The sequence below is a fragment of the Phascolarctos cinereus genome, unplaced genomic scaffold, assembly GCF_003287225.1.
Source record: "Phascolarctos cinereus isolate Bilbo 61053 unplaced genomic scaffold, phaCin_HiC Scaffold_726;HRSCAF=1367, whole genome shotgun sequence".
In the NCBI taxonomy this organism is placed as follows: Eukaryota; Metazoa; Chordata; class Mammalia; order Diprotodontia; family Phascolarctidae; genus Phascolarctos; species Phascolarctos cinereus.
The window spans coordinates 363,687,245-363,714,593 of NW_027556098.1; the positions used below are offsets into that span (position 1 = coordinate 363,687,245).

General features: G+C 44.7%; 1 protein-coding gene across 2 annotated transcripts; it reads left to right on the top strand.

Annotated features, from left to right (window-relative positions):
- Nucleotides 1–27,208, top strand: HDAC1 (histone deacetylase 1). Of its 2 annotated transcripts, none has more exons than XM_020983514.2 (14): nt 1–107; nt 7,125–7,237; nt 9,266–9,383; nt 13,417–13,491; nt 14,017–14,155; nt 14,603–14,744; nt 15,999–16,091; nt 19,815–19,923; nt 20,308–20,448; nt 22,279–22,387; nt 22,485–22,615; nt 23,089–23,241; nt 23,840–23,888; nt 26,332–27,208. In XM_020983514.2, the coding sequence occupies exons 1-14, from the start codon at nt 59–61 to the stop codon at nt 26,357–26,359; spliced, it is 1,449 nt and encodes a 482-aa protein (XP_020839173.1). In that variant the 5' UTR covers nt 1–58; the 3' UTR covers nt 26,360–27,208. The 2 variants fall into 2 exon arrangements, with proteins under 2 accessions (XP_020839173.1, XP_078001608.1); XM_078145482.1 differs by lacking the exon at nt 26,332–27,208 and adding an exon at nt 24,263–26,121.
- Nucleotides 27,209–27,349: the final 141 nt, after the last annotated feature.

Genomic DNA, 27,349 nt, shown 5'->3' on the forward strand with positions numbered 1-27,349 from the left:
CCTCCCTCAGGTTGGACGTAGTGCGGCGCCGCGGGCTGGCGCGAGGGTGCGAGGCAAGATGGCGCTGACTCAGGGCACGAAGCGAAAAGTCTGTTACTACTATGACGGTGAGTGCGGCCATCCAGGGTTGGGGGGCTTGAGGGGACCAGACCGAGGAGATGAGAACCAGAGGGGACAGACTTGGGAGGAGGGGACCCTGAGAGAACACTACTGGGAGAAGCCTGGGGGACTGGAAGGAAGAGGGGGGACTAAACAGGACGGGGCGGGGGGGGCAGGACTAAGAAGAGGAAACGAGGGGCAGGACTGAGGGGAGAGGAGCCTCGGGGAGGGGGGAGGGGAAACCGAGGGGGCAGGACTAGGGGAAGGGGAGACTGGCGGGGGGGAGAGGGGAGTTCGGGGGGCAGGACTAGGGGGAGAGAGGAGCCTAGCAGGAGGGCAGAGGGGAGATTGGGGTGGGGCAGGACTAGGGGGGAGGGGAGCGTGAGGGAAGAGGAGCGTGGTGGGGAGGGGAAACTGAGGAGGGCAGGACTGGGGGGAGAGGGGAGACTGGGGGGCAGGACTAGGGGATAGAGGAGCCTGGCTGGGGGGAGAGGGGAGTTTGGGGGGCAGGACTAGGGGGATAGAGGAGCCTAGCAGGAGGGGAGAGGGGAGATTGGGGGGGCAGGACTGGGGGGAGAGGAGCCTGGCGGGAGGGAGAGGGGAGACTAGGGGGGCAGGACTAGGGGGCAGAGAAGCCTGGCGGGGTGGGGGTGGGGTTAAGACTAGAAGGGGAGAGGAACTGAGGTGGAGGGGAGATGGGGGGGCAGGGCTACGGGGGGAGAGGAAACAAGGGGGGAAGGCAGGGTTGAGTGGGAGGGGAGCCTGGGTGGAAGAGGAGACTGAGGGGGAAAATTTTATTGGGCAGAGGAGCTGGGGTAGGGGGGCCTGAGAGGGACTTAAGGACTAGATGGGGGAGGGGACTGAAGAAAGGACTAGGGGGAGGGGACTCTTGAGAGCATTGGACTGGGGGGAGGGGAGCCTGCCAGGAGGCTAGGACTGGGATGGATGGGAGGAGGGGAGCTTGAGGGAACTGGAGTAGGGAGGGGACCAGAGTGTGGGGGGGAAGGAATCAAGGGGCATAAACTACACCCAGGTCGGGGTGGGGAATCTGGTTGGGAGGAGTATCCTAGAAGTGGTAGGGGAGATGTCTAAGTTATAGATTTGGAAGAGGAATTAGGCTGGAGAAAAGACATAATGGGGTCTGGTGTGAAATGGAGTCTTTGAGAGCTCTCATCCTAGCTGAAGACATGAGGCTTCTGTAGAATGGGGGGGAAGGAAAGAAAGGGAAAAGTCCAGAAGTGCTTTCCGTACTTCTGTTCACCAATCATTCCCTCTCCTGTTTATAGAAAATATTGCTTTGTGTTTCAAAGAACCAGCCATTAAATACTTCTTAACTGGGTTGACTACTTCTTCCTTTGGAAGCCTCGAGACATTGTGAGTGACTAAGGCCACTACTGTGGTCAGGGCTCTTCAGCACTTTGTCACTCCTCAGCTCTATTGTGATGAGACTCCAACGGTCTTTCTCCTCCATGGCTGGCACTGGACTTGGTTAGTGGCACCTGTTGCTGAGAGATATAGTTCTGAGGGATGGGAGTGGCTATGTGCTGATGTATGAGCCTGAATTATCCTTGGGAGCTCTTAGACTTTTTGCTTCCTAAAACATATCCAGTGAAAGAACACTGAACAAGGAGCCTGGATCTCTGCTAACTTAAATGTGTGAGCGTGGTAGATACATCACAATTTCTTTGGATCTCAGTGTCCTGGTCTTTAAAATGAGTATAATAATGCCTGCCAACCTCTCTTGATTGCTGTGGGAATGAATTGATTCCCATGAGTGAATGAATGATCCCCAATTGAGTGGATGCTCATTGAAGAATTAAAAAACAAGAACAAAAAATACCCAACTCTTTAAAAGGGTGATTATCACTTTTCAAGTATATGTAGTACTTACAATAAGCTCATAATAAATGCTTGTTAACTTTCATATTGTGGAGATGAGTTGGGAGGGCTTAATGATAGCTCATCTTAATTTTACTTTGATTTCTGACAATTCTCCCTTTCTCCAGTCTTGAGTCAGTAAGTAGCCCACATTGCATCTAAACCATTTTAAGATACCTGTTCTCTTCATTCTCCCATGCTTCTCACCTCTGTGCTTCTCCCTTTCCAGCTTTGGAATTATAATCAAAATAAACTTTCTTTGCTCTCAGATAGGGTGTGGCAGTCTGTTTCCCCCTGGACCCTCTCAAACTTCTTGGTCTCCTATATAACCTATCTTCTATTAGTATGTAAACTACTTGAGGGTGGGGAGTGTGTGTACCTCCCATCTTTTTGTATTTGTATCCTCTCTGTTTGCCCTCTATTCTTTTTGTTATATATATAAACTAGAAAGTCTTAGAGGAGAGAAGTTAGTTGCCCCTGGTAACACTACTTTTAAGTGGAAGTGCTGGGCAATAAATCCTAATATCTTGACATCTTTTTTCCCTGTTCTGAAAGGAATACTCCCTGACTCTACACAGTAGTAACAATAATAATATTTACGTGGAACCTACTGTATACCACCAGGCACTGTGCTAAGCATTTTACAGTTATCTCATTTGATCTTCACAACAATTCTTCCTGGCAGGATTATTATCCCCATTTTACAGTTGAGGAAACTGAGAGATTAAGTGACTTGCCTGGTGTCATGAAGCTAGTAAGTGAGGGAGGATTTGAACTCAGTTCTTCCTGATTCTAGGCCTAGCTCCACTGTACCACATACTTCCCAGTTACTTACAGAAGAACCCCTTATTCAAAAATGGGGTTCACTGGAAGCTTGTTTCAGTCTTACGGCTGGGATAGGAGAACTCAGGGCAAGTAAGTGTATTTTATTTAGTTAAATTCAGCAAGTATTTATTAAGCTTGATGTGCCAAGTACTGTTTTAGACAATGTGGACAGAAACAGAGGAAAAAAACGAAGGTTCCCTTAAAGGCATTACTTTGGGGGTGGGGCAGTGCCATGGACATGAGTAAATTTAAGAATACAGAGTAATGGGATAGGATAACTGACAACTGGAGAATTGGGAAGCGCCTCTTAAGAGGCAATGCCTAAACTGGAATTTAAGGGAAGCTTGAGTTTCTAAGGGGCATGGATGGGAAGGAAGAACATTCCAGTCATAGGACAACCTGTGAAAGGCATGGAGGTGAGAGATTCTATGGTGTTGGGTATTTAGGGAACAGAAGTTCTGCCAGTTTGACAGTAACAAGAGTGGCTACAGGGATAGGTATTGGACCTGTAATTTCACTGGTAGGAGGTATGTTTCTCCTTAGTGAGAACATGAGTGATCTGTCTGAAAAGATAGATTGGAGCCAAGTAGTGAAGGGGTTTGAATGCCCAACAAAAGATTTAGTATGTTTATCCTAAAGGCAAGAGGGAAGCAGTGAACCCTCTTGAGCAGAGGTGTAAGTAGTTCAGACCTGTGCTTTAGGAATATCAGGTTAGCAGCTGTGTGGAAAATAAGTTAGAAAGGGGAAAATACTAGAATCTAGAAGACCATGCAACAATTCAGGAAAGAAATGAGTGTCTGAACTAGGTAGGGTGGTTCAATGAATGACTTAACAACTGATTATGATTTCCCCCTTATGAGGGGGATGTTTGGAAGGATGGTGGTATCTTCAACAGAAATAGGGAAATTTGGAAGTTTGTGTCAGGGGAAGGGTGAGATAGTGAATCAAGTTCTGTTTTGGACATGGTGAATTTGAGCTGCTTAAGAGACATCCAGGTGGAGATGTCCAGCAGGCAGTTGGCAATGTCGGGAGAGATTTGTGCTGTATATGTAGAGTGAGGTGTTATCTGCATTGATACAATGGTTTGAACCAACCATTAGAGGAAGTAGGTGGCTCAGTAGATCCAGCCTCTAGAACTGGTTTGGAAGACCTGGGACTAATACTAGTTGCATGACCTTGGGCAAGTCATTTAACTTCTATTTGCCTTAGTTTCCTCATCTGTAAAATGGGGATAATAGCACCTACCTCACAGGTTTGTTTTGAGAATCAAATAAGAAAATACTTGCAGATCTCATAGCACAATGCCTGGCAGCACATAGGTGCTTATGTAAGTGCTTATTCCCTTTCACTATTCCCTGGACTTGAGGGGACTGAAAAGATGTGAGAGAGAAGAGGGCCCAAGACTGATCCTTGGGGTACACCCACACATAGGAGCAGAACATGAATGAGAATTCTGTACTTAAGATCATGAATAGGTACAATCAGACCTGTAGGAGAAACATGAGATAGTTGTGTTATGAAAGCTCAGATAGAAGATTATTCAGGAGGAAAGAGAACCAGCAAACAGGAACAGAAACTGCAGAGAGATTAAGAAGTGCAGTTTGAATTGAATGTTGAGATCAGAAGCCAGATCCCAAGGAATCAGAATTAAAGATTTAAAGCAACCTCCTCATTTTACAGTTGAGGCCTGGAGAAGTTGTGATTTGTTTACAGTTACATAGCCAATAAGTGACTGAGGCAAGATTTGAACCCACGGTCTCTGACTTCAAAGCTTTCCACTCTACTGTGGATGAGAAGGTAGAAGATGGAAAAGTGTAGATAAAGACATCTCTTTGTAGGAGTTTGGTTGGGAGAGGGAGGAGTGTTAAGGCAGTATGGGGGCATGTTTTAGGCAGCAAGTAATTCTGATTCCTTGGGATCTGGCTTCTGATCTCAAGTATGGTTAAACAGAATTGAAAAATGGTGTGGAGAGAGGAGGTGAAAGGTTCTGGAGGAGAGGATAGGAAATGGATCAAGAATACAAAGGGATAGTTGCACACTTGCATGGAAAAGAATGACAAGATGAATTGTAGGATTCAGAAGAGGAAGCTGAGGATGGATGATCTCAGTAAAAATTTGAGGTCTCTCTTGAGAGGGCTGGATGTAGGTGGCTTAAGGAGAAAGCATAGGTTTGGAATAGACTTTGTGAAGAATGTAGTAAAAGTAATAATAGCTAGCCGGGAGCTATTGTAGTTTATAATATAGTGTTATATATTATAAACTAGCACTATATAGTGCTTTAAGGTTTGCAAAGTGCTTTACACTTTTGAAGCCAGCCGCTTATGTGACTTAACCAGGCTCACATGGTTGGTAAATATCTGAGGTGGAATTTGAATTCAGGTCTTCCTGACTCCAGGTCCAGTGTTCTATCCATTATATCACCTATGCTTTTATAATAGTTATAATGGAAGGGTACAACTGTGAAGGTCTAGTTGAAATAAGATAGTATATTTATAGTTGTCCCAGCATAGATGAGACTTCCTCCAGCAATATTCAGGGAGTAATTTAGGATTGGGATTTGAAAAGGGACTCAAAAGTAAAGGAAAGCAGAAGTTGGACTAGTTAACTAGAGAGTCAAACTCTTGAAGGGAGAAGGAAAGTTTAAGTCTTGAAAGCTGGGAGAGGTAGAGTAAGGGGTGCTATTAAGTTCAGAAAATAGGTTTAGGGAGGATGAGGCACTGGGAGAGATTGGAGAAGTTCCTTTAGTAGGAATTTCAGAATTCTGGTTCTTGGGAGAAGGAAAGATGAGGTCAAGTTGATTTACTGTACGCCTGGGTGTTTGAGGAGATTCAACATGTAAAGTCTGGGCTAGAGTTGGGAGGACTGGACCAGATACTGAACTGCTTTAAAGGGAGAATAACCTAAAAGTGTGCAGAGTGGACTGAACAGTCCAGTTTCTGCCCTCTAAAGGAAGGCTTTGGGAGGAATTTGGCACTCTACCCCTCTAAGAGAGACTAAGGGAGATGGTATCCAGGAGACAGTATCCAGATGCAAGTTAACAGTTCAGTGATGAGATTAGAAGTGATGAGCTTATCTTAGGAGGGGCATTTTGGAGTTGAGAGGGAGCTGGGCAGCAGGTGCAGAGTGGATCAAATGTAAAGTGCTTTGCATCCTGTGTGGAGTAGAGAGTTTGGCCTCCTAAGTACCATAGGTTGTCATGCCCTTCCCAGTTGCTGTGTCTCAGGCCTCGGTCATTAACTTGTTTGTCTACCTTCCCCCTTGGCAAAGGTAGAAGAGTTGGGGATGGCCTAAATGTCTGGGTACTCCTGGTTGATTTACTCATCCTATCACCTGTAAGGGCAGCTATACCTCAACCCTTGCTTTGATAATTTGATTCCCTTCCACTGCTATAACCGGTCTGTGGGATTTGCATCTGAATGGCTCCCCCCAGATCAAGTCTTCAATTCCTTTATTCAGGAATGTCCCAGAAACCCCTGAGTCCCACCTTTTAACATTTGAGCTGTGTGGCTAAAAGATAGTTTTCTTGTGATCTAAGTCCTACAAAAGACCAGCATCCTACTGTTGGCTCTAGGAAGCTGTAGCCATATGAGACAGGGTTCTAGGTAAATAGACTAGATTTGGGGGGCTCTAAGAAGTGACAGGATAATGCACACTCAGCCTTCATAAAAAGTATAGGGTTGAAGACATGGAATTATAAGCATAGAGGACCACCGACTACCTGTCCTATATCTTTGGCATTATTAGTGTCAAATAAAAATTGTGCTTGCCATCTGCAGTCATTCAAAAGAGTGGTCCAGACAGAATTTATCTTGATTTTCTGCACAATTAATTATTCTTTTAAGATTCTGATGAGGTCTGGAAGCCTAGGACTGGGATAATCTCCTCAAGGCCCTAGGGCCTGGGCATCCTGATTTCCCAGGGTGAGGCCACTATTGACTGGAACAGGTCCATGGAGGAACTTTGCAAGGACTCTGACCTTCATCCGTTCGTAAAGGGATTCTGCTGTCTTTGGAAATGCACTATATGAGTTGGCATCCATGACTTTTGGTAGCTACAGAGCTTAATTAGTTTATTGTTTCCAGGAGACTCTGTGGACAGAAAGGACCCCTTCGTATTTCCAGGCAGATTCTGGCCTTATTTTCCTCAGCTGTAAAATGAGAGGGTTTGAATTAAATGATTTGTCAAGTGCCTTCCAGCTCCAAATTTTTCTTTGGTACCATAAACTTAACCCCCATAGCAGGGACTTCTTTAATTCTGCCTGGACTAGAAAAATAATAGTCTTATCTTTCTGTCATTGAAATTATGATTTTTTTCTTCCTCAGGGGATGTTGGAAATTACTACTATGGGCAGGGTCACCCCATGAAACCCCATCGAATCCGAATGACTCACAACTTGCTACTAAACTATGGACTCTACCGGAAGATGGAAATCTATGTGAGTTTGGGGGAGGTTGGTTTATATAAGCCCTACTTCTCATTGGAAACTGCTTCTCAGAGCAGAGGATCCACATGCCCAAGGGAGTATATTTCCCTGAGGCGAAAAAAAGATGACCACTTAGTTTGGGATATTCCTCACTTGAACTGTCTCAGTTGCTTCTCCTTCTGGCCCGCTAAAAAGCTGGGCACTTAATGGTTAGAGCACTGGAGTTTCAGTACGGGTAGTTTGGGGGGAGTGAATTCACATAATACCCTCTGGGTTTGACCCAACCCTAGCATTATCCTTTCTTAACCTAGCCAGGTCAGGTCATTCAGGTTTCTAGGCCGGTGTTACGGAAAACCCTCAGCCTGAGGGTCCAAATAAATAATCCAGTTAATAAAGAAAAATAAATTCAGATACCCCTAGGTGAAAGTGGTCCCCAAGGGATTAAAAAGCGGTTCCCGAAGATGAAAGATAAAGGAATTCACCATCTAGAAAGTTAGAAGAAATGAGCTGAGAAGTAACTTTTCTGAGTTTTTTCTCTCCTTGGCCTGAGTTCTAGAGCTGATTATATCTTCCTTGCCCAGAGGATGCACAACTGGGGCTCATATCTGTCCACCTGGGGCAGAATTAACTCAGAGTGCTCTTCAGGTCGGCTCCATATCTTCTTTGCTGACAACAGGCACCTCCTGGTATTGTGTGTGTGGGGTGAGGGACGAGGAGAATGGTTCAGCTCCAGCCTCCCAAGCCCACCAGTAACTTGGTTCACAAGAAGCAGAGGAGACCATGTCCGTTCTGGGGAATTGCTGTTGAGTTTTTGGGAGGAGGATGGTAGATAATTAGGCAAGGCACTAGAGAAAAAAGAAAAGACAGCTGGAAAAGGTTAGGTAGGAGTCACTGTAGCAATGAGAGAGTTTTGGGAGAGTGTGGGGAGCAGAGGGGCCTTCAGTTTAAACTGATTTAAAGAGAAAGAATACTCATGTGGGAACGTTAGGGAAGGAGAGGTTATTCATCAGAGAATACTAAGACTTCCGGTGACTCCTTCTATCCTGCGAAATTCAACATAGACTTTTCAGCATCTCATTCAAGGGCTTGCCTTTAAACTTCCCACCCTACCTCTCCAGTCTTCTTTCCGCAGTGATCCCACATGGAACCCCCCCTGCACACGTGTCAGACTTGTCCTCTTTCTCTCTCAGCGCACACAGCAAGCTCATTTAGCTTAGCACTGTACATGTTTTCTGGTAGACATGAAAAGATGAAACGAGATGTTTTCCTGATGGAGTTTATAATCTGGTAAAGGATAGTCAGGGGTACCACACCTTTATGAATAACTTAAGTGACATTTAAGTACTTAAGTGTTTTTGAGAAGGTGGAATCCCTGTAAACTAGAGATCTTGGGGCATTTTCTTGAGATGGCATTTATTTAATGAGGCAGTCAGGGTTAAGTGACTTGCCCAGGGTCACACAGTGTCTGAGGCTGGATTTGAACTCAGGTCCTCCTGGTTCCAAGGCCCGAGCTCTATCCACTGCACCACCTAGCTACTCCCTAGAGATGGCATTTTCTTAATAGTAGAAAGGGAAGGGGGGGTTATTCTGGGCATAGGAAACAGTGCGTGGGGGGGGAAAGGTGTGAAGTCAAGACAATATAGACTAGTCCAGGTTAGCTAAGTTAGCTTTGGCTTTTGAAGCCTTCTCTGGCTTGGAATGTCTCAGAGGAAACTGACTGCCCCTGTAAATCTTGCCCGACTGCCCAGGTCTACCTCTTCCAATAAACTTGCCTTTATACTTAACAGTTGTTAATGTTCTCTCTTCAGAATTGCTACAGCCTTTATATGTAGCCCATAGCACAAGCTTTAGCACTTGCTCCTAATCTCCTAGATCATTTCTTACATGTTAGTCTCATCTGTCCAAACAGACAGAGCTCCATAGAGCAGGCACTCTGTTACCCATCTTTACAGTCCTCTTGTACATAGTAAGTGCTCAAAGACCTGAAGGAAAGGGAAACTGATTGACAGTAATTCAGCAGTTTTTGTTTGATCCTTACAGCGGCCCCACAAAGCCCATGCAGATGAGATGACCAAGTACCACAGTGATGACTACATTAAGTTTTTGCGTTCAATCCGCCCCGATAATATGTCAGAATACAGCAAGCAGATGCAGAGATGTGAGTATTTGGAAACCTTTGCAACCTGGGCAAAGCTCAGTTCACCCAGCTGGCTGACTAGAAGCTTGCGTTAGACTCTGCCAAAGAATTTTCCCCACTAGAGGGATAGGGGACAGGGACTGGGTCTCTTTCATTGGCATGAGGAGCTCCTGGGTGATTTATCAAAGATTTAATCAAGGTGATTTATCCCGAGTGATTAAGTGACTTGCCCAGAGTCACAGAGAATGTCAGAGGTGGGATATCACCCCAGGCTCTCCTGGCTTGGAGGTCATCTCTTGTGTCTACTGTGTCATGCTGTGTCTCTTTCCCATCATGTGCTGAGTTATTTCTCTGATTTGAAAGTAGCAGTTTATAATTTACCTGTTCTTGCTCTTAGCATTGTTATAGTATAGGAGAAAGAGGTTCTATTCCCAGCTCTTGTCTTGGGCAGGTAACCTCTTTAGGCTTCAGTTTTCTTATAATCTCTAAGTCTCCTTCTAGCTAAATGATTTTTTTAAAGTTTTGTAGCTGATATTAGTGTCATTGGAAATCAAGTAGCTCCACACCAGAAAGCCAGGGGCCTCTGTCTCAGAAGCTACTTCTCACAAGTAAGGACTCACCTTACATCAGTTGGGGAGGGGAGATTGCCCAGATTTTAGCAGATACCTCATGTGACGTATCCTTAGAGGTTGTTCCCTTCATATCAAAAGACTTGGTATGTAATAATAATTGATAACTCACTTTTCTGTAAAGATTTAAGGTTTATGAAGCACTTTCCTCACAATAGCCCATGAAGGTAGGTGTTGAGGAGCATCATTGACCACATTTTATAACCTGAGGTGATTTGCCAGTGGTCATGCAGTTCATTGAATGTCAGAGCCAAGATTTGAACACAGACCTCCTAATTTCCAAGCACGAGGTCTCAATAAATGCAGAGTTGGTAGGCTGTTTCATTTAATTTCACATTAAGAATCAGTGAGATATAGCAAGGGTGTGCCTTACTTAAAAAGGCTTTGGTTCAAGTCCCAGCTTTTCCACTTAACTTTGTGCCCTTGGGTCACTTCTCTGAGTCTCAGTTTCTTCATCTGTAAATAGAAATACTAATATTTACATCGTCTACCTAATGATGCTGTGAGAAAAATACTTAGTAAACTAAAAAATGTTTAGAAACGTAATCTATTTTCTTGACAGAGTGGCAGTATAGGGAAAGTGCTGTGCTTGGAATCAGAAGACCTGGGTTCAGATCCTAGCTCTGAGCCTCAGCTGTAAAAACAATAATAATAATACCCTACCTACTTCATACGGTGATGCTGAAGAAAGCATTTTGTAAGACCTTAACATGTTATAGAAATGTGAATTGTTAATGCTATTTTGTACTTAATGCTAATAATTTGTGATCACTTTGGAGCACTAGGAAACCTGTAATTTTGCTGTATCACCATTTACAGCAGGACTGATGGCAAATGTGAAGGCAGAAAACTATTCACAGGTCCTTGATCAGATGGAGGGCAGAGTGCTACTCATGGCACCGTGGAGAGCTGGGAAAGCTGAAGGCCTTTGGGGTCCTGAAGAGTGGGAGGCTCATTAGTTGTCAGGGTCTGTTGCCATAGGGGAGAGCTGGGCCCACCAAACTGATGGTAGGCACAGAGCAGAAGCTGGAGCAGAAACAGCTTCTGTACAAACCATCCCAATTGTCTCTGTGCACGTCCTCCACTGATTCTTAAATCATTTAGGAAATCCTTGCCATGTGCCTTTCTCAGCCCTGGAGAAATGGCCCCACTTTTGGCTCCACCAGTCTACTTAATGGGCATATGCCACTCCAGGAGGTTCTGCTCTCTGCTGAGGTGTTCTGATGCCTCCCTTGTGAACTAGGGCAGCCTTACCTTCCCCTGCTCTCTGGGCTGGGCTTTAAAAGTACTATTAGTAAGGAACAAACTGCCTGTTGGATATTAAGCAGTTCCCTTGCTGTTTGCAGAGTGTTTTACATGTGATAGTCCTACAGTGCTTAGAGGGGAATGGATGCCTTGAGGCCTTTACTTCCTTTTCTAAGAAGTTTTCCTAACCATAGCATATTGACCTAGCTGACCACATAGAGAGGCAGCAAAGCTTGGTGGCTCGAATGACCTTGGTTCAAACCCTGCCCTGGCAAGTCACCTAACCTCTGACCCTCTGTTCCCTTGTTTATAAAATGGGGACCATTCCTCTGTGTTTTGGATTCCTTTGGCAGTTTGGAAAAACCTATGGATTTTCCTCAGAGAATTTTTTTAATAATTAAAGGAAATGCTGGATTTCAGTTAAAAGTTAGTGAAAATAAAGATGTAATTTTTCCCCCATCCCAGTTTATGGACTCCCTGAAATCTTTGGAGGTCCCCAGAGCCCAGGTTAAGAACTTCTGTTCTGCTGTCTTCATTGTGAAGGCCTCTGAAGACGCTGCTTTATTGCACTATACAAGTGCCCAGTATGCTGATGAAAGTGCAATCGAGCTACCTCTTCTTTGCCAGAGCACAAGCAGTGTAGGCTGTGGTGGGGGAACACTCACTGGTGGGGTAGGAGGTGGGTTCCAGTGCCAGCTTTGCCATCGACTCTCCTCAGGTGATGCCTTTCCCTACCTGTAACCAGAGGTTTGACCAGATGATCCATCCCTAAAGGCTTTTCTAGTGCTAAAATTCTGTGATGCTGGGTTTTGGGTTGGGTTTGGTTTTTTTTTTAATGAATATTGGACTAGAAAAAAAGTCTCATTTCCTTTGCCAAACATCTGCCTGTTCCCTGAGTTCTTTGTGCTGGTGCTTGGAGTCTGAGCAGTATAAGTTCTTAGCACACTTGAACCTTAGTTAGCCAGCCCCAGGAAGGAGGAAGTAGAAGGAAGCTGCCTTTGTGTAAGTAACATGGACTGTGAGAGATCAAAGTTCATACTGATAGAACCTGGTAGTGTTTGCTCCAGAGTGTAGGGGCTACAGCTACCAGTCTTCCCTCTAGTCCCCTCAGAGCTGCTGCCCTCTTTGGAATACCTCTGTTAAGGATGACTCCCAAGGGTAGTGCATGGTTCAGGTCAGTGTATATCTTGTAGTTAACTCATCTTTTGGGACATTAGCCCAGTGCTTATTTGGTCCAAAGCAGGCTGGTAACCCTTTTCTATTTCAGAGGGCTAGCTTGACCCTCTGAGTCAAGTGAGTTGTTAGTGGCTAATGTGCTTTCTCTCTCCACTCATTCCCTTTTTGTTCCATGCATATATTATCTGCATATGTGTACACACACACACACACACACACAACACACACACACACACACACACACACACACACACACACACACACACACACATATATCTGTATCAGTTTTGTACAATTCTTTACTCAGATCTGGTGGTAAAACTTAGTCTCTGGTTGTTACTTGTAGAGAAGGCAGTGTAATGCAGTGGTGGGAGCATTGGATTTTAATTAAGAGTCCTGGGTTTGAATCTCACCTCAGACACAAGTTGTATGACCGTGAACAAGTCACTAAAAGCTCAGTGCTTTAGTTTCCTCATCTGTCAAATTGGGATAATAATACTTGAATTCTCTGTATGGTAGAATTGTGGCAAGGTGCAAGTTTTAAACAAATGTAGTTGTTACCTCCTGCAGTGCCTGTTTCCTGGGTTGGGGGAATCACATGAAGTAATATGTATGCAAGCACTTTGAAAAAGTACAAAGGAATTCTCTAGAACCCGAGGGAGAGGTATGTGGGGAAGAGGAAAGGGCATGGTATTCTCTGCTCTATAAAGTACATGTGGTATGTTATTTGTTGTTCTCAGAGTTCATTTAATGCATATCTGACAAGTGAGAAAGAGACCCTTGAGGATTCTTTTCTTTTTGGTTAATCTTGAAAAGTTTGTGCTTTTGAGATTGTCCTGTTACATAGGAGGCCCAGGACTTGCTCTTACTCATATGTGTAGAACTGGGTAACCTAGTATCGGAACAGAACTCCAGTCTTTCTCAATGGTGGAAGATTCAGATCTCTTAATGAAAAGTCAAGGGGAGGTCTTGAGGACTAACTTTTTGCCTTACTCTTTTTCAAGTTAACGTTGGTGAAGACTGCCCAGTGTTTGATGGCTTATTTGAGTTCTGTCAGTTATCCACCGGTGGATCTGTAGGTAAGGAGCCTCTGTCCTTCCTTTCAATGGCTTAGCTGTAGTGGAACAGAGATGACTAGAGTCTCTATTAAACAGTTGACCTCTTAAACATTGGCCATGGTAGTGCCTTGTCTTCATCAGTGCTTATGTTAGGACATCCAAAATGTTGTATGGGGCCGACCAGCATTTGGTCACTGAACGTCATGTCTCCATCAGACATCTCTGAGCCCTGAGACATTTTAGTGTCTGATAATTGTCTTCAAAAGGGTATTAGAACTCAAAGGATTTTATTCTTATAACTCTTATCTGGAATTGATTTGTATATGGGGCCTAGACCAGTGACAGGTAGTTTACTTCCTGCTATATCCTAACACTTTCTGCACTATAGTGAGATTGGGGAGAGCTGTTGCTGGTTGGGAGTTGAATTGTTTGGTACAGGTATAGCTTTGGCTTCCTAGTGTCTTGGGAGGTGGGGTAGGTAGGTAGGGGAGAGAAGAGGATATTCAGGGAGCTCCCTACCTGACAAGGTCTTTTCCCTCCCTGCAGCAAGTGCGGTGAAGCTTAATAAACAGCAGACGGACATTGCTGTGAACTGGGCTGGGGGCCTGCACCATGCTAAGAAGTCTGAAGCTTCTGGCTTCTGTTACGTCAATGATATTGTGTTGGCCATCCTGGAACTGTTAAAGTATGTTCACTCTGATATCCTTGGGTGTGGGGGCGCCTTAGTTCAGCCCTCTATCCTGCTGTGCAGAATTCCTTAATGTACTTCTCCTTACGAGTGCAATGACAGGGAAGATGCTAATGAGTGTCTACAGTAACTCATCAGAGTGGTGTGAGCCTAGAGAGAGGCTCAGGGAGTGACTTGGAAGCACTTCTCAGACCCCAGGTTTGGAAATGGCCAGTGTGGCCTGACCTGGTCCTATCTAATGAGATGTTGGTTCACTCACTCTCTTGGCCCATTCCAGCCTCTGGACAACCAGCTGCACTCTCTGTCATCCTCACCATTTAACCCTTGTGATTAGAGATCCTTGCGGGTGGCCACCAACCTGGTAAGCAGGGACATAGTGCCCTGTGCTTGGGGTACCTCATTTCCCGAAGTGCCTTAGGCCCCCTGACCTGCTTCTGATCCTAGGTACCACCAGAGGGTGCTGTACATTGACATTGACATTCACCATGGCGATGGCGTGGAAGAAGCTTTCTACACCACTGATCGGGTCATGACAGTGTCCTTTCATAAGTATGGAGAGTACTTCCCCGGAACTGGTGACCTGCGGGTGAGAGCTCCCTCCTGGCAACAGCCAGCTCTCTTCCGGCTGTAGCTCTCATGCCTCATAACTAAAAACCACTTCCTTTCCCTTCCACCCTTTAGAGCTGAGCACTTAAGCTCAGCCTGATGCTCCCACACTCAGCTGTAGCTCTGTGGGGAGGGGTTGGAGGGGGGTGCTCCAGTCATGTCAGCAAAGGCTGGTTTGGGGCTAGAGTCAGCATTTCCAGATGTCCTGTGAATCTCAGGTTTTGGTGACAGTGTTCAGGCACTGCCTGGAATGAGCCATCTGTTTACTTTATCTTACAGTCTCACAGGTATGAAAGTGAATGAAATGAAAAGAACAACATTGGCTGGTTCTCCTGGCCCTGGGCAGTAAGGTGTCACCCATAGCTACTTTGTTCACTGGCAACACAGCTATTTACTTTGGTCAATATGGGACAACAGACATCTGGTTCCTAGAGTGTAGAACCATCTAAAATTGTGAAGCTCTTTGGAAGATGGCACCAACCCCTCTTCTCTCTTCTCTCCTTCCTTTCCTCTCTCCCCCCTAGTTCATCGGGAAATAATCCTTAGAAGGGGAAGCAGGTGTGGATTAGTAGAAGAGCACTGGATTTGAATCCTGACAATGTTACTTTGCCACCTGTGTGACCCTGTGCCAGTCACTTCTGAGCTGAAGTTTCCTAATCTATAAAATGAGTGGGTTGAACTGAATGATTACCTAAGGATCCTTCTAGCTCTAAATCCCATGAGCCCACAGAGTAGGGGGCACTCTGTTGAGAATGATCTTACAGGTAGGCCCTAGAAATTGTTCCCTGGCACCTAGTCCTAAGAGACAATTATCACGATAACCTTCCCATCAGTAGCATGAGGTGGGACATGATGTGCGGTGTGTCTGTTTCAGTGAATGACTGATCACGTGGACCTATGTCTCTTCCCAGAGCTGTAGCAGTTCTATCTGTAGTGGCCTTGCGCCTGCCCAAGGACAGATCTTTTGTTGATTATGGTCACTGTGAAGTGATGAAAAGGCTTGCTGGTACATCTGAGCAAGGGTTCAGAGAGACCATGCTTCTTGAGGGGTGTGTTGGGGGGAGTCTCTTGCTGGCAGCTCTGTCCCTTTACACTACTTCCAGTTGAACCCTACGATTCTGGTTAATCTTGTTCTTTCTTTCCAAAGTTCTCTTTTTCTTTTTCCTCTTGAGCCCTTGGCTTCTCTTTTCCTCTATCTTCATCTCATTTTGCTTTAATGTCCCTTTTAAACCAGGACATTGGAGCTGGCAAAGGCAAATACTACGCTGTCAACTACCCACTTCGAGATGGGATTGATGACGAGTCTTATGAGGCCATTTTTAAACCAGTGAGTATCATGCCCCCCCCCAGTCCCTTGAGACCAAGACAAGGGGAAGACTTCCCCCAGTGTGGCTGTGAGAGCCCATTTACTATTGCTGGTTGGCCAGAAGAGGAGGACCTGGGACATAGGGGTTGGCTAGGAGACACTGATGATTAATGAGTCAAGCACCTGCCATGTGCCCAGCTCTGTTCTCATTGCTATGGGGGAATAGAAAGATATACTGCATTTGACCACTGCTGTTAGTGAGAGACTCTTGATAAATGTCCAGTGAGTTGTGTAAGACAGTACTGTAAGTAACAGGGTGGTTCAGAGGAGGGGTATCTTAGAGGGGAGGCTTCTTGGAGCAACTGGGCCTAGATCCTGAGACTTAGGGTAGCCTTGGCAGGATCTGGAGACAACAGTGTGAGATCAGGACAGACTAAGCAAGATTTCATTTCAGCAAGCCTTCATTAAATTCCTACCAAGTGCAATGCGTTGTGCTAGCTGCTGCTTCGGTAGATTCAAAGATAAATGTGATATAGGCCATATTCAAGTATGCAATCTAATGTCAGTAAACTAGTATTTATTAAGCACCTACTGTGTGCTAGGTGCTGGATATACAAAGAGGCCAACCTTGTTCCAGCTTTTGAGGATCTCACAACCTGATGGAAGAGACAGCATGCAAACAATGCACAAGATAAATTGGGGGTGGTCTCAGAGGGAGGGAACTGAGATTGAGGAATTAAGTAAAGAGTTATGCTTTCTTACAGAAAATGTAATTTTAATTGAGATAGTGGAGGAGTAGAGGACGGTTCCAGGCATGGAAAGCACCCAGTCAGGAGGGAATGTTCTGTTTGAGGAACAGTCAGCAAGCCAGCATCACTGGATTGAAGAACATAGGGATGGGATTGGGGTGTAAGAAGGTTGGAAAGGGTGGAGAGGGCTGGGAGGGACTTTGAAAGCCACCAAACAGGATTTCATATTTGACCTCAGAGGTAATAAGGAGCTGCTGGAGTGTATTAAGTAAGGGGGTGACATGGTCAGATGTGCATTTTAGGAAGAACAGTTTGGCAGCCTAGTGGAGGATGGATTGGAATGGAGAGAGGTTTGAGGCCACCAGGAGACTAGCCAGCAGGCTTGCTGTCTATTGTGAGCTATGGTAATCCAGTTGGAGGTGGTCAGGGCCTTCATCAGGGTGGGGCCAAGTGTCAGAGAAGTGGAAGGGAACCGTGTTTAAAAGAATTTGAAGATAGCTACAACAGAATTTGACTACTGATTGGGTATGGGAGCTGAGAGTGAGGAAGTGAGGTTGGCATCTAGGTTGTGTGAGCCTGGGTGACTGAGAGGTTGGCGCTGCCCTCTGCAGTAATAGGGAAGTTAGGAAGAGGGGAAGGTTGGGTGGGGGGAAGGAGAAAGAGTCACATTTTGGAATTGTTGGAAGTTAAAGTTGTCTGCAGGACATCCAGTTTTGTATGTCCAAGAGGTAATTAGAGATGTGAGACTGGAAGTCAGCAGAGAGATTAGGGCTGGACCTATAAACTTGAGAATTATTTGTATTGAGATGAGAATTGAATCTGTGGGAGCTGATGAGAACACCAAGTGAGATAGCATAGAAGGAGAAGAGGAACCCAGGACACAGCCTTGGAGGGAGGAATCCCCGGGGGTTGGGGGGTGGAGCAGATTGAAGATCCAGGAAAGTGCACAGAGAAGAAACCATCAAACAAGAGGAGGACAAGGAGAGAAAGCAGTGTCGTGGAAACCTAGAGAGAAGAGAATATCAAGGAGAAGGTTGTTGACCATGTCAGAGGCTACAGAGAGGTCAAGAAGGATGAGTATTGAGAGAGGGCTGCTAGATTTGGCCTTAAGATTTTATTAGATTGGATTACGAGCTTGTTAGTCATTTTGGAGAGAGCAGCTTCGGTTGAATTATGAGGTCGGGTGCCAGGCTGCAAAGAGTTGAGAGAAAGAGGAAGTGGAGACAGACACCTTTTCTTGGAGTTTAGCCATAAATGAGAGGAAATATATAGGACAATTGCTCTTGGGGGTGGATCAAGTTTTTGAGGATGGGGGAGACATGGGCATGTTTGCAAGCAGCAGGGAAGCATCCAGTAGGCAGGGAAGGATTGAAGAGAGGTGAAGGGAAGGATGCTAGAGGAGCAGTCAGAGTGCTGGAGAAGATGGGATGAAACGGTTCACTTGTGAGTGGCCAGGAGAAGATCTACCTCTCTGTTGTAAGATGAGCGTAAGGAGGAGATAGTGGTAGGAGGCATCTCAGTGATGATTTGGAGAGGAGGGAAGAAAGGAGAGCTCTTAGCAAATAAATGGCCTTATTTTTTCAGTGAAATGTGAAGCAAGGTTCTCAGCTGGAATGGAAAGGGGAGGGGGGAACATTGGCAGTTTTGAGAGGAATAAAAAAGTTTGGAAAAGCCTTTATGGTAAATGGGATAATGAATTCAGATTCAGAGGATTGTCTTGTGGCAGTGAGGGTCTTGATGAGATAATGTAAGTTTTTCTGTAGTGTACCCAGTCAGTGTGGTTTTGTGATTTTCTCCAGTTTTGTTCAGCATGTGAATAGGAGTAAAGGTAGCAAATGGTGAGAATAATGTAAGACTGGCCTTTGGCAGGGCAAGATCTTTGAAAAGATTAGATTATAGTGTCAAGTTGAACTGGTTCACCAGGGGGCCAAGATGGGAAAGAGAGGAGAGTCACTATTGTATGGGTAATGACCTAGGAAAGAATGAAGGCTTGGAGGATTTTGAGGTCATGGTGAGGAAGAATGTCTGGGAGGTCTGTAGACAATAGCTGCCAGAATCTTGATTGAGCGATAACTATGGATCGAGTGAATTTCACAGAAGGAGAGGTTACCAAGTGAAGGAAAACCCAGAAATGGCATAGAGCATTCCAGTGAGTGGGAGTATGAGTGAGAGCGAAACTAGCGCTGGAAAGAATGGTCAAAGAATCTGTGTGGTCAGGAGGGAATCAAGACTCTGAGTGCAAGAAGAAGGGAGTAAGACATGGAAAGCTACGGGGTAGGCATTCCTGAAAGTACAGTGAAAGGATTAGGTGGCTCCAGAATAGAGCAGGATGAAGAGACAGGAGTAGCATAAGGGGAAGACAAGACAAATAGTTAACTGTGATACAAGGAAGAATGCAAGAGTTCTATAAGGAGATATGTGGGTGAAGTGTCCTGAGAAGCCTTTATTGGATGAGGTGGACTCTTGAGTTGGTCATTGAAGGAAAGAACTTGGAATCGGTTCTAAGTAAGCATGGAGTACAGGGACAGAGGTGGGAGAAGGCCGGACAGCAACAAAAGATGGAGAGTTTCTACTTTGGCTAGAATGTAGGTTTATGAAGAGAACTTACGTGAGAGGCCTGGGAAGATAGAGGGAATGGAATTTTTTTTTTCCATGGGGGCAGACAGTTGAAATGGAGGGTGAAGGATCTGCCTTGGGGAAGAATGGAGAGCTAAGCAGCCCTGCCTGTCTTGGATGTCCTGCCAAACATGGGTTAGTGAAAACTAGTGCAGCATTGGGAGTCAGCCCATTTGGGTTTGAATCCTACTCGTTCTTCTTAGTACTTATTGACTTTGGCCAAGCCACATCCAATCTTCAGGCCTCTGTTTCTCAGATACTACTAAAAATGAGGATTAGATTAGAGACGGTGATCTTTACAGTGTCTTTCAGCTCTAAATCCTGTCCTTGACCAGTGTGGTTATCTCAGCATAGTGATGATCTAGGCATGTCTTTTCAGGTTATGTCCAAGGTGATGGAAACCTTTCAGCCCAGTGCAGTGGTCTTGCAGTGTGGTTCTGATTCTCTGTCTGGAGACCGATTAGGTTGTTTCAACCTTACCATTAAAGGTAAACGGAAGGGTAGAGGTCAATGCAGAGTCCTACTGATTCTGCCTAATCTGTCCCCCGTGCTTGGAATGCACTCCTCCAGCAAGGCTTCTGCAAATTCCTGGTTTCTTTCCAAAGTTCACAGCAAATACCACCTACTACACGAAGCCTGTCCTGACTCCTGTTAGTTAATAAGGTTGTCAAAAACCTCACGGTATCTTATTTTTATCCTGTGTCTATTTTGTATATACTTAATGATTACCTGTTGTCTCCCTTAATAGAATATAAGCTCCTTGAGGGCAGTCTATTTAATTTTTTTGTGTTAATACCTCCAGTATTAGTACCTCCATAGGTACTTGATGAATATATGTTGATTTAAAAAACCCTTCTCTTTGCTCTACCTAGGCCATGCCAAATGTGTGGAATTTGTCAAGAGCTTCAATCTACCCATGCTGATGCTGGGAGGGGGTGGCTATACCATCCGCAATGTAGCCAGGTGCTGGACATATGAGACAGCTGTGGCCTTGGACACGGAGATCCCCAATGGTAAAGTTGAATTTGGGCTGATGAAATGGAACCTGGGAGGATAGGTCTGGCTCATACTCCTTTGGTGCCAGTTAACCTCCTGTGGGTTGTTACCCATCTAGAACTGTTCTAAGAGATTTCACAGCCTTTATTCCTACTTCGTTTGATGAAAAGAGTGCCAGAGCTGGCTTAGAATCTCAGCTTGCTATGTGACTTTGGGTGTGGTGGACTGGAAAGTGCCTGGCATTTGGACTCCTTTGGGTTCTCAGTCATTTACCTTTGTGACTTTTGGAAAGTTATATAAACCTTCTGTGGGCCTTTGCCTACCTAAAAGGGAGAAAGGGAAAGGTTGGATTAGATCATTTGTAAGTTTTATCTCAGCTTTGTATCCCATAATCATTCAGTCTGTGAGTACCAGATTTCTCATCTATAAAATAGGGATGATACCAGTTTTGTTTATCTTTCAGCCTTGTTGTAAGGAGAAAAACATTTAAAAACTTTAAGCAGCATATAGATGTGAATAATTGTCATTATTTTTAATCTGCTGAGCACCTTCTTCCCTCTTCTCCCCCCATTTTGTAGAAGAGAAAATCTGAGACCTGAAGTAGGAAGCTAACTAGCCTGAATCACATAGTGAGTTAATTAAAGCCTTTTGCAAGTAGTCTCCCATGACCTGATCCTATGATCACTGTGACCAGTGGTTCCCAACTGTTTTTTTGGTTCTTTGAACCACCCTTTCAACAGCAAAAATGTATTGTGAACTGCCAGGGTAATTTAATATACTGCTCATAATAAACATAAGCAATTCTTTAATGCTGAGGAACCATTAAAGAATTGTTAGCCTGAACCTTAGACCAGTGGTGTCAAACAAGTTCCTCAAATAGAAATGCATTCCTGTGAGCACAATACTAACTTAAGAAAACTACAAGTTAACATTATCTGTGTTGTATTGTATTTTTATTTATTTTGTAAAAGTGTTTTCCAGTTACATTTTAATCAGCCGTGCATGCTGGCCAAATTTGATACCTCTACACCTTAAACCATTATCTCGAATCACTAAATAACAAATCCATCTGACAGATAAGCAGGAAGTACTGACTAGATATGGGGAATTGTTGATTAGAAATGTTTTTAACATTAGAAATTTTCAGAAGTTCATGAACTGAATCACATACACGACAAACAGTCTTAAAAGTCAGGGATATTCTGTTGAGTTTTGTTTCATCTTTCTGATGGTTTGGTTCCTCCTGTTGGTTTTAATTTTTACTTACAACTTCACTAATGTGAAAATATGTTTAATAGGAACGTAAATGTAAAGCCTATATCAGATTGTGTGCCGTCTTGAGGAACGGGGAGAAAAATTTTCAACTCAAAAGAATATGAAAGTGATTGTTGCTAAATCAAAATAAATTAATGAAATTTTAAAAAAAGGAAAAAAAGTCAGGGATACAGGGAAGTAAGTGTCTAACATGGCAACATAATGCAGTGAACTGAATGCTAGATTTAGTATCAGCTCAGTGAAAATCTCAGCTCTGTTATTACCTTTGTGACCTTGGGCAATTCACTTAACTTCCTGGGTCATAATTTCCTCATCTACAAAATGAGGCAGTTGACTAGAGATTGAATCTCTGGCTCTAAATCTTAGAATCTTTTTTGACTACTGATTCTCCCTTTGGGCAGCTTCATTGGGAAGCTGGAGCATCCTCAGACCCACCACCTGCCCCAGTCATCTCCTCATTCATATGTTATTCTGGAGAGGGCATATGATTTGCTCAGTTTCATGGGGGCAGTGGAACAGTCCACATCTTCTGACTCCTCTGTCCTCTCTTCTCTCTCCAAAACTTTCCACAGAACTTCCCTACAATGATTACTTTGAATACTTTGGACCGGATTTCAAACTTCATATCAGCCCATCTAACATGACAAACCAGAATACCAATGAGTACTTGGAGAAGATCAAGTGAGTGCTTCCTGCTTACAGTTTTACCCCCTTTAATTGCATCATCCTTCCTCCAACTTTGTGACACAGAATTTTGCTTGCTTTTCTTGGACCTCAGGCAGAGGTTGTTTGAGAATCTTCGCATGTTGCCACATGCCCCTGGTGTCCAGATGCAACCCATTCCTGAGGATGGGATACAGGAGGACAGTGGAGATGAGGATGAGGAAGATCCTGACAAGCGCATTTCAAGTAGGTTCCTGGAGGAAGGAGAATGCTGTCTGGAATGAGTAGGGAAGGAACCTGGTGACACAGTGGAAAGTACATTGGATTTGGAAGCAGAAGGGCCTGGGTTTGAGTCCCAACCCTATTTACCAAGGTTATCCAAAGGACAAGTCACTACTTCTCTTAAGTAAAATTTCTAAAGTTCCTTTCAATTCTCATTTGTATGTGATTTTGTGGATAACTTGTCTTTACATATCCTTTCACCTGAGATGATGCCTTATGTGGGATGCAAGGATCTATCCTGTTGTCCAGTTTGTGTAGCACAGGTTAAGCAGTCTTTTACCTCCCCCCCTCCTGGGGTCTTCAGGAGTCTTCATCCGAGCATGGAGTCCTTCATTTGAGGAGAGGAATTGAGATGGGCCTTAGATGTTTGTTAGGTTGTCTTGGGCCAGAGGTGCTGCATAAACTTCATGCCTGTGGCCTCTGCTTTCTCCCCTCAGTATGCTCCTCAGACAAGAGAATTGCTTGTGAGGAGGAGTTTTCAGACTCAGACGAGGAAGGTGAGGGTGGTCGAAAGAACTCATCCAACTTCAAGAAAGCCAAGAGGGTCAAAATGGAAGAGGAGAAAGATCGAGAGCCAGAGGAGAAGAAAGGTGGGTAGGTCCCTGGGCAAAACCTCCAGTGCCTGAGCTCAAGACAGAAGGGAGGCCTCAAACCCATCAGTGCCTAGGGCCTCTGCAGGGTGGCTCATGCCTCTTGCCTGTTCCCTTCCCTGAAGTGTCAGGGCCCACAAAAGAACAAGAGCTGATTTGTAATCCAGCCAGGCTGACTCATCTCCCATCAGGCCCTCCAGCCTGTTGATGTGACCCATCTCTCCATAGCCAATAGTGACTTTTCCATACCACCCAAGCCCTTTCCCTGCCACGTCACACTTCCCAGGGGGACCAGCTCCTCTTAGCTGCCCAGAAAACTAGTCAGACAGGTTTGTCCTTGGGTCTGGTCCCTCCAACACTGGGCAGCAGCCTGTGGAGCTTGGGGGAATACCTGTCTTTTGGGCTGCCCCGACTATGCCCAGCAGGGAAGTGGTGATAGAGTTCTGTCTGGGAGATACAGGAACTCCTAACATCTTCCCCTACTCTGGTCTAGGTCCAGTACTGGGCAGGTGATGGTGGGTGGGCTAAGAGAGTACCGAGTTGGAAGAAATAGGACAGTGGGATTTCGATTTGTCATCCCTGACATCATCTGTTTCAGAGGCAAAAGAGGAGGAGAAGACAAAGGAAGAGAAACCTGAAGCCAAAGGGTGAGCGAAGAGTTGGGCTGGGGAGTTGGGGGCTGGAGACAGCATTGGTCCTGTTTCCAAAAAAGTCCTGGCCTTCCTTTATCCAGCTGGCTATCTTTGACACCTAATGAAGGGGAACCTTCATCATAATTGACAAGAAGGTCCTTTAATGGATTACAGTTTCTTGCTTTCTGCCAATTCCATTTTACATAAAGAATTTGGAAAGAAATCTGCATCCCCCCCCCATCACAAAAATGCCTCAGGCAAAGCAGATGCTGTACTATAAGATGCTGTAGGATGCAGGCAGTGTGAACTAGGGTGGGAAGCTGAAAAGTGGCTCTAAGTTACTTTCTGCGTGTCTGCAGATATTGAGTGGTAACTGCCTCTCTCTTCAGTAGTGCAAACTTATTCTTGAGGAGAACAGCAGACCATCTCCTAAGCAAAAGCTTAGGACTCAGAAATGAAAAGGAAAATAATGAGAAAGTATGAAGGAGGCCAGAAATTGTCATCGATGGCATGTGAACTTAGTTTTGTGATGTCATCCGTGAACACCATAGTGAAGGATGAGATAGTGCTTGCATGGTCAGCAGTTGAAGGTGCTCTTCTGGAGATGTGGATAGAGGACCAGACTCGGACGAATATTCCTTTAAGCTTGATGACAATTCAAACCAAGGCTCAAAGCCTCTTTGAAGATTTAAAGGTAAAGTACCCTGAAGGAACTCAGGTATTTACAGCAAGCAGTGGTTGGTTTGCACAATTTAAAAAGTCGTACAGGATTTCATAATGTACGTACAAGTATCAGGAGAGGCTGCTAGTGTAGATATTGAAGCAGCAAAGAGGTTCCCAGAGTAATAGATGAAGGTCCCTAGTTGCAGGAGCAAATCTTTAATGTAGATGAAACTGGCCTATTTTATTAAAGAATGCCATCTCAAACCTGCATCTCTGGAGGAAAAAACTATGCCAGAACATAAAGCTTGGAAAAGATAGTGAGGGAATGCATCTAGGATTGCAAATTAAAACCTGTTCTTGTGCATCACTCAGAAAATCCCAGAGCAGGGCTGGGGAACCTTTGGTCTTAAGGCCACATGTGGCCTTCTAGGTCCTTAAGTGCCACCTTTTGACCGAATCCAGACTCCAAGGAAGGATTTGTTTTTGTAAAATTAGGATTCAGTCAAAAGGTGGCACTTAAGGACCTAGAAGGTCACTTGTGGCCTTGAGGCTGAAGGTTCTCCACCTCTGTGAGTATTGAAAGGCATCAGCCAGGCAACACTTGCCTGTGCATTATTTCACTAAGCCAAAGGTATAGATAACCTTTATCATCTTTGAACAGTGGTGTATGCACTGTTTTGAAGTTAAGTTTTGTAATGATAATGGCATTCCTTTCAAGATTCTGCTTTCATGTTACTTTTCCTGTCTTGGCTGATTTTATTGAAAACATAAAAGTGGTCTGTCTTCTAAGCTACCACAATATCACAGCCTTTGGATAAAGAAGTGATTGGTAATTTCAAGACACATTTATGCACTACATTTGTTGGAGCAGTTGCAGCTTTGGATGCAGATAAGCACTTGACATAGATTTCTGGAAGTTCTATAATATTCATCATGCAATGTGGAGTATTGCTAAGGCATGGGAAGATGTAATAGAAGCATGTATGAAGAGAGTTTGGAAAAAAGTGTGCCTGCAATTCCCTTCCCAATTTTCTAGTGGATTTGACACGGATGAAACATTTGAAGAAGTGAGTAACAAGGTTGTAAAATTAGCACAAGAATTGGAGCTAGAAGTGGAGGAGAATGATGTGGAGGAGTGATAGCGTCTCAAGGAGAGCTGTGGAAGGAGGGTGTGATGGATCTGATTGAGCTGCTCTCTGCAAAAACTGCAGAAGAAAGGGAAGCTTTGGAGCCCGAGGGCAAACCAGAAAGGGCCACAACCAAACTGCTGGCAGAGGCCTTTCATCATTTGAGTGAATTTTTTTTCTTGTATTGAAAAGATGTATCCAAATACTTTAAGATTTTTAAAAGTTCAGAGACTAGTTGAGGTTAATATTCCTTGCTGTCCTCAGATATATAAGGGGAAAAGAGACTGTCTAAACATTTGGATAGCTTCATTAAAAAAAAAAGATGCACAGCCACTAGGGTGTGATAAAAGGCTAGCTAGGTAGGGTAGGTGCAGAAGGGGTAATGTCCTGCACACCTGGATTAACTTGACAATTCTGTTCATCATGGTACTGTATTTAATATGACTTGTATAAAGGTATCTTGTGTATGCCTTTGTTATGTATAGGCTAAGTAAAATGGGTGAGTAGGGGCAGATTTGCATTACTCTTTCAGTAGAGGTCTTTGGCATGGTCCTAAAGCGAGAACTGTCTCACATCTGCCACCATCCACCGCCTGGGTGGGGATCCTGTGGGCTTAGTATGAAGTAGACCAATGTCTTTCTAACCTTGGTCCTGTTCCTACTCCACAGGGTGAAGGAGGAGACCAAGTCTGCCTGAGCTCTCCAGCTTTCCTTGGAGCCTGCTGCCCATACCTCCCTTCAGTTTCCTTACCCCTACATCCTCAGAGTTTATATTTTCTATGTCTCTCTATTTATATATAATTATATGAGATAGAACTGTCCCCAGAACACAGGAACTAGGGGTTTTGCTGTTAACAGGCTGCCCGATCCAGTGCCTTTGTTGCCTTGCACACCTGAGTCCCCAGCAGGTGAAACCATTTCTTCCTTCCCTGTATTGTTTTAAACACAACCCCTTGACTGACTTGCTGTTTAGGGCCTGGGAGCATTTTTCTGGGTGGGTTATTTTAAGATGGCATAGGACACATTGCCCTGGGTGGTTGGGTTGGGTAGTCTCCACAGCCCCCTTTTCTCCCTCTGTGGGCCTTTTTTATATCTCTAAATCAGATTTGAAACTCGGTGAAAGAGTTTTTGCAAGGAGGGATGACAGGTGATGTGTGTCTGCCCAGCTTCCTCTGGTGGTTCCTGTGTAGGTCCAGGTACTTAGCCAACCACCTTCACTGTCCTGAGGTGAAGTTAGCAGCTGCTTCTAGGTGCTATGCCTGGTTCCTAGTCTATGGGTATGTGACAGGGCTGTGCCTTCTGGCTGGTTCACCTATTTTGTTTGCCAGGGGGCACCTTGTGCTCCCATACCTTTGCAGACTCTAGGCTAAGGGCTCTTGGCTGCCCTTTCAAATCTTCCCCCTTTCTCCTTGGCTAGGAACCCACCAATGTTGACTGGGTTTTTGTGAGAGTGGTCTGGGTTGGGATCTCCGGTGTGGTTTCCATTTTGAAATTATTTTTTGTTTTTTGAAGGACCTTTGTAATAAAACTGGCACATTTTTATGTCTTTGTGAATTGGCTTGGCTTTTCTTGCCATCAAGGAGTTTTGATTGTGGAGACAAGACCTCCTTTTTTCAGTTAAGGGTACTATTTTATGAGGCCTACCCTACCTGAGACTAAGCCCCAACAGGATTGAGCCATGAGCAAC